At 37.7% G+C, this 7345-nt stretch overlaps 1 protein-coding gene across 1 annotated transcript in view; it reads right to left on the bottom strand.

The window, feature by feature from the left end:
• LPCAT2 (lysophosphatidylcholine acyltransferase 2) overlaps positions 1 to 7345 on the bottom strand; it is a 133743-nt gene that overhangs the window by 84479 nt on the left and 41919 nt on the right. Inside the window, exons 6-8 of the mRNA XM_006863526.1 lie at positions 5804 to 5862; positions 3654 to 3688; positions 247 to 301 (exon numbers count right to left, since the gene is read on the bottom strand). Coding sequence (XP_006863588.1) covers positions 247 to 301; positions 3654 to 3688; positions 5804 to 5862 — 149 coding nt within the window. The remainder of the gene's footprint in view (positions 1 to 246; positions 302 to 3653; positions 3689 to 5803; positions 5863 to 7345) is intronic.

The raw sequence follows: 7345 nt of genomic DNA, 5'->3' as shown, positions 1-7345 counted from the left end.
TGATGCAAATCTGACCAGTCAGGATGGTTCGAGTTTGGAAGTTCCCAGAAGTTAGAGGTATTTTGTAACATAATTCTAAATGCTTAACCTGATAACCTGGGCTTAGGTACACAATTTATAAAAGCCTGGGACTTATTTTACCTTTAAACCTTTCTCCATCTGGTCCAATCTCTGTCTCTCTAGACTAGAAATTCAAATCAGAAAGGTAAAGTCTCAAGTTCCAAGGCAACCTGTAGAAGAACTTACCTCAACTTCCACCTTTGTGAAGGGCTGGCAGAAGGTGAGCATGCAAAGCTGAATGCTGCAGAGAGAAAAATCAAGAGTTCGCTTTGGATGTTCCTACAAGTATCACCTGTCAATCATCCTTTTTCACACACCCCAGCCCGTGCCACACGTCATACGTATTTTAAAAATGACATCCTGACTTTAACACTACTTGGGCTTACACAACCATTCTTGAGATTTAAAGTTAAATCACCAAAGGCAATACCAAATATGCATTTGTGATCTGAGCTGCAGCCCAGCAGACTCAATTCCAAATTGGAAGTTTTCTTGACAGCAAGGACTCATAGACCTAATTCCCTAAAAACAAAACAAAACTACCCAGGGTTGAATTTTAAGGTATATAAACAAAATGATAATAAGCAAGCTCCCAAGAAGGAGATCATGCTTTGCTAAATTCTTTTCTGACATTAAAGTAACTAGTGGAACTTTCCTTAAAAGTAAAAACTTTATCATAATTATTTCAGTACAGTACCTAATAAAAATTTTAGTTATGAGGAAAATTTCTGAAGTTTCAAATTGTACTGTAAAGCTAGGATTGGTTAAACAATACTCTCAAAGATATTTTGTGAAATAATTGTTTTTACTTGCAGTTTTCCAGTAAATGTTTAGCCTCCCTAAATAACATTTCTATGGAATTTTGAATTTAGCCTTATTTAGACAGATGATTCAGAAAATCCGGCAGAATGTATTAGATTATATGGTTAAGGAAGTAACCAACCAATCCTTTCTTAATGTATGACTTATCTAGAGATATCAATGAATTTATCTATAAATATCAAAGGGACTTAGTTGAGATAAGAAACTTGGGAAGTTAACCAAGGAATTAAACTAAAAGAACTTAGGAAATAGGAGATTCTAGGAAATTAGAGACTTCCATAACTAAGTATAAATTGTTAGTGTAAATACCACTTCTCAAGCTTTTCATCTGAACGAAAAAAAATCTTGGCTTATCAACACCGTGCCAAAAAAAATTAGTCAGCATTATCTTCCGTAAAGTAAACTGTTATTTAATTATTTCAATTGAGCTTTGGAATTCAATTATCTGTTAGACGCATTCCGTAAATTCTGAATGCTACCAAAAAAAAAGCCAAAAAACCAATCGTGAGATCTCATTAAACTTGCCTTGTCCATATGAACCAAATGACACGAACACAAAACCACTTTGCCAGAACTGCCCCCTCTCTAAATTTATTCCCTGACTCGCTTCGCTCTAAGGACATAACTCTGGTTGAACATCTCCTCTTTAGACTCTGAGTCTGAGAGTAGCAGTAGGAGTCAGGGTGATGGAGAAAAAGATTGCAGATGTATTAGACATACTGCTAACAACATTAAGTAGACCAGAAGACAAAGGTGAAAATGAGATCTGTCACGGATCAGTGTCATGTGGCGATCAGACAAAACCAAAAACTATAAAGTTTTCTGTTTTTGCTTGGAAATCCTAGGAAATCTTCAATTCTTGAAAAGATCTTTTTTCTTAGTTTTCTGTGTTTTCTCCTATTTTCCTTTTCTCTTTCTCACAGACTTCCAAAGTTAGAAGTCTAGATTAACTAAACTATTCGAAATCCTGGTGTGATTCTGTAGGATACGCACTGGACTGCTAACCAAAAGGTTGGTGGTTCAAACCCACTAGCCACTCCTTGGAAACCCTATACCGGGTCACTATGAGTCAAAACCGACTTGATGGCACTTAACAACAAAACGCCTTCTAGAAAAGCCTTCTCTCACTTGACTTTCACATTTATCTGGGTGGCTACACAACCAAGGAGTCCTGGTGTGGTGCTGTGGGATAATGCATCCAACTGCAATGTCATTTGAACTGCAAGGTCAGTGGTTCAAGCTCCTTGGAAACCCTATAAAGGATTGCTATGGGTCAGAATCGACTCGACGGCACTTAACAACAACACTACCAAAAAGCGTCATCTTAACCGTAGAGTGAAGCCAAAGTCACTATCTCTAGAGGATCTAGAAACCTAAAAGATGAGATTCCTCAGGAAATATAAATATGCTACCCATTTAATTTTCAGGCACTTCTGCTTTCCCAAATGCTTTCACATCACTTGCTTCTCTTAATCTTCCGTACGTACAGAAGCTTAAAATAAGGAATTCAAATTCAGTGGTGGCATAAAGCATATTTTCTAGCTGAATGAGTAAGTTTAATTCCAAGACAGTTAAAGCATAATACAACATCTAGATACCCTTTAAAATGTCTTTCTTTTGGGTGATGTTTGCTTAATTCCAACTGCCAATAACGGATGCTTAACACATATCAAATGTGTCAATGTTTCATCCACTCGCTCAGCAGCTACCTAGTTTGATTTCAAAGCAATATAGACACAAAAAGATAAGAGGGGAAAGAAAGCATGATGTATATATTTATATGTATTTATACTTTTGTGATTTCCCTTTAAATATTTTCATGTGGTGTCACCTAGCCATCACCAATATTAGCTGAACTCTGTGCAGAACACCAATCAAAAGGCCCTCCTGCGTAAGTCCCTGGGGAAAGTCATCAAAGCCAGGTGTCTGACATGGCTCTCAGCAAAATTTAAGCAGGCTCAGACTATCCAAGGGAAAGTAAACAAAGGGTCTTCCTTTGACATGCTCTTCCTGGTCTGGTGCTGTAGGATGCACACTGGACTGCTCACGCCAAGGTTGGCCTTTCACACCCAACAGCTTCTCCTCAGAAACCCTATACAGGGTTGTTGAAAATTGGACTCTTGGAGTAGCGCTGTAGGATCAACACTGGACTGCGAACCACAAGGTCGGCAGTTCAAGCCCAAGAGTTGTTCCGCTGAAACCCTATATACAGGGCTACTGAGTTGGAACTGACTCAATGGCACTTAACAACAAGAACATTTCACTTCAGCTTGCTCGACAGTGAAACTGTATCCCTCTTCTCTCTTAGTGCTTGTAGAAACTGCTGATCCTATGCTTTTACAATCCAGGAAGAGAACTGAAAGCTTGGTTAGCTATTTTCTCAAATTAGACCCATCTTAACCATTTCAGGTTATATGACTAAGTTGTTCTGCACTGTTCAAACCAATATAGAAAAGTAAAGATGGGGGCATTAGATAACAAATCTGCAGAGGAAATGAAACTACAAAATTAAAGTTAAGTATGTACAAATGACTAGAATGTTCCTTAAGAACGCATCATCAGAACACCATGAATTCTGCACATAGTGATCTCAGAGATTAGTGGGCAAGACAGCGATGCTTTTGGCAGAGAATTATCAGCTGCAAGACTTAAAACTAATCAGCAGTCTTCATGTTTACCTAAACACAAGGCTTTAAAACAAATAAGAGATGATCTATCTTCTTCACTACAGTCATATGAACATAAACTAATGACAGACAAAAGCAACTTACAAGGTATATCCCTGCCACGTCCAGGTCACAGTGTCCTACAATAAAAGAAGTACCGCACTGTCAGTTCAGGAAAAGACGCACCAAATAAAAACAAAGATGTTATCTTAACACTTGTAGTCAAGTCAACATTTGTCTTCAGCTTTCCTCTGAAATGAGGTGCAGTATGTATCTTATTACTCATAAACAACAGCACTAATCATGATTTATATCAATCAACAGTGAGTTGATCTCTGGATACTTGGCTTCACAAGATGTACAAAGAAACAATGACCTCCCTTATTGTCACCGATTTCTTAATGGAAATAAGTTGTTCTGAATTTGTTATAATTAAGAAACAAACATTGTGCATGCTCAGCTACTTTTTTTTCTCCTAACGGGAACATTTGGAGTCCTGGTGTGGCACTGTAGGATAAGCACTGGATGGCTAATCACAAGATCGACAGTTCAAACCCAACAGCCACTCCTCGGAAGCCTTATGCAGACAGGGTGGCTATGGGTCAGAACCAACTGGACAGCACACAACAACAACAACAACATGAATGCAATTTGCTTGCAAGTCTGGAACCTATCAATTCTAGAAAAAAATAAGAATTTGGGAGAAAAGATTGAGAGTCCATAGTCAAAGAATTTGAATACATAATTCAAAGCTACAGGCAGAAGTACAGTAAGTAAAAACTTGATACATTTTAATTTGTTTACAAATTATTTTAATTTTTTGTGTTGTTGAAAATACACACAGCAGTTATAACCATTCAACAATTTGTACATGTGCATGCAGATCAGTGACATAGATTCCATTCTTTGAGTTGTGCAACCCTCCTTACCCTCTTTGATTTGTTATTTACATTACTATAAGCCCACTGCCCCCTAGGTGTCCATCGAATCTTTTGATATACTGTTGTCCATCTGATTCCTTATAGCGAGTTCTCAAAAGAGTAGAATGTGGGACCCTATCCAGAGGAACAGCGACACCAGAGATGGAGGCAGAGATGAGGATACAGAGAGAGGGAGCAACTAAGGTCTCTGGACTCATGGAAAGAGAAAGGCTGTGTGCTGGCAGCCAGGAGGCAGGCTTACAGAATGTGCCCTCTGGTTGTTTTAATGACTATATATTCCTGAGTGTTTTTGTGTACATCCAAAAAATAACTAACTAAATAAATAAATAAGAAAAAAAATTTAAAAATGAGGGAATAGAAGCAAATACTGTTGAATGATGATGCATGGAGGGGGTTGTAATCATTGCAATGAAATGAAATATGACAGAATAAACCAATGTCCTTCCATGTGAACTGTCACTCAATTTACAATGAAAGTTTCAAAAAAAAAGGAGGAGAGAGTACATGCTCAAGGCAGACATTTTTTTAAAGTTCAACTATTGTTAAGCTTAAAGAAGACTCCAAAATGAAGAACAGAATTTCAAATTCTCCTGAATTCAGACTTTCTGGAACCACTGAGATGGGATAAACCCCCAAAATGATTGCTCCAGGATAATCTTTAAGCCTTAAACCAAAAAAAAAAAAAAAATCCCCTGAAGTCTTAATTCTTTTTTTTTTTTTCCATTAAAAAAGCCCAAGGTTAATAAAATAGCCACTGAGCAGAAAGTTAAAATGTACAGGAACTCTTAATCCTCAATATCACAGATAATTAATAACTCTGAGTCAATTCTGACGCATCACGACCCCATGTATATAGAAGTTGTTGCTGTTGCTAAATATCATCGAGTCAGTTCCAAATCATAGCGACCCTGTATAGAATTTTGAGAAGTGGCTGGTGGGTTTGAACTACCAACCTTGCAGTTAGCAGTACAGTACTTATCCTACAGAACCTTTTAAAAATGAAAGGTGGCTAACTGAATGAGTGGACTCATTCCTCTACTCACTGAAACATTCAAACTTTATTTAAAATTAAGAGAAATCCTAAGAAGTCCTGGTCGCTTAGTGGATCAGGAGCTGGGCTACTACCCAGAAAGTCAATAGTCTGAATCTAATCTAAGAGAGACAGGAGAGGCCTTCTGCTCCTGCAAACATTCACGGCTGGGCAATCCTACACAGAGCTGGATTGGAACCCACTCTATGGCACATCACCCCCAGCCCCAAGGAATCCCTGATGTTTGGAATGTTTGACATTTTTCTGTAGTAGATTATGCTTACCAGCTTGTTTGGGTATCTGAGGAGTATCGGCTGCACTGGAACTCCAGGAATGAAGGCTCCTAAAACCGTAATGAAATTGTATGACATGCTGTTTAGTTATTCTAATAAGAGTTATACAATAAAGGGAAAAAATGATATAAATATATTGGCAACGAGTACAAAGAAATCAATTGCTAAATGTTAGTAAATTCTAGCATTTATCAAATTTAGAGATTTTTTTTAAAATTCATGATTATTTAAGCAAAATATTGAATGCTGTACCTAAGGCACTTTAAGTATTTATGACACCGCCACGTCTTTTCACTCTCCAAGTATCTATGCTCAACAGAATTTTGGTTGGTTGGTTGGTTTTTAAAGGGAGGCATGACAAAACTCAAGACAATGAGAAAAGAAGAAGTGAATCTGGAGGAAAGCAAATGTTTGAAGCAAGGGTCATCACATATGCTAGACGTCTAGTGAGTCAGACCCTTGCTCTGACGTCATCGGTCAGCACAACAGCATTAAAGGACAAGTCACTATGAGAGCTGCAGTCTGGACTTCATAATGTCATAATAGGAGTGGACTCAGAAAGCATTTCAAGACATTATAAAACAAAGAAAACTACAAAATACTACTACAAGAAACCAAAAGAGACTTACAAAAATGGAAATGTACCATGCTCCTGGATAGGAAGACTTAACATTGTGAAAATGTCAAGACTGCCCAAAGCAATTTACACACATAATGCAATTCCAATCCAGATTCCAACAACATTCTTCAGAGAGATGGAAAAAACAATTACAAACTTTATATGGAAAGGAAAGAGCCCCAGGATAAGCAAAGCACTGCTTAAGAGGAAGAACAAGGTTGGAGGCCTCTCACTACCCAATTTCAAAATTTACTACATGGCTACAGTGGTCAAAACAGCTTGGTACTGGTACAATGAAAGATACATAGATCAATGGAACAGAATCAAGACTCCAGAAATAAATTCATCTACATACAGCCAACTGATTTTTGACAAAATACCTAAATATATCACATGGGGAGGTGATAGTATCTTCAACAGATGGTGCTGGCAGAACTGGAAAGTGATATGCAAAAGATTGAAACAAGACCTTCACCTCACGCCTTACACAAAACCAACTCAACATGGATTAAATACCTAAATGTGAATCCCAGAATTATGAAGGCCATCAATGAAAAAATAGGGACAAATGTTGAGGGCACTAATTCAGGGAATACACAGACTACCAAACATTTTCAAATCAACACAAACAAAAGTAGGCAAAACAGATGATTGGGGCATACTAAAAATTAAAAACTTATGTGCCTCAAAAGACTTCACCATAAGAGTAAAAAGGGAACCCTTTTTAAGAAGAGAGGGCATATGCACAAGAACACCCACACTTGCAGATAATACCCACTTGACCTGGCTTCAATGACTGAAGGATCAGAGCTCAACTAGAAGAAAGAAGAGGGGAAAAAAAAAATGAACCTGACCTACACCTATGGATGCAGTAGCTCAAAAGAGGGAACAAATCTTTACAGCAAGGATCATTC

The sequence above is a fragment of the Chrysochloris asiatica genome, unplaced genomic scaffold (assembly GCF_000296735.1).
Source record: "Chrysochloris asiatica unplaced genomic scaffold, ChrAsi1.0 scaffold00055, whole genome shotgun sequence".
NCBI classification, from domain to species: Eukaryota; Metazoa; Chordata; class Mammalia; order Afrosoricida; family Chrysochloridae; genus Chrysochloris; species Chrysochloris asiatica.
This window is presented reverse-complemented; position numbering and strand designations above follow the sequence as displayed.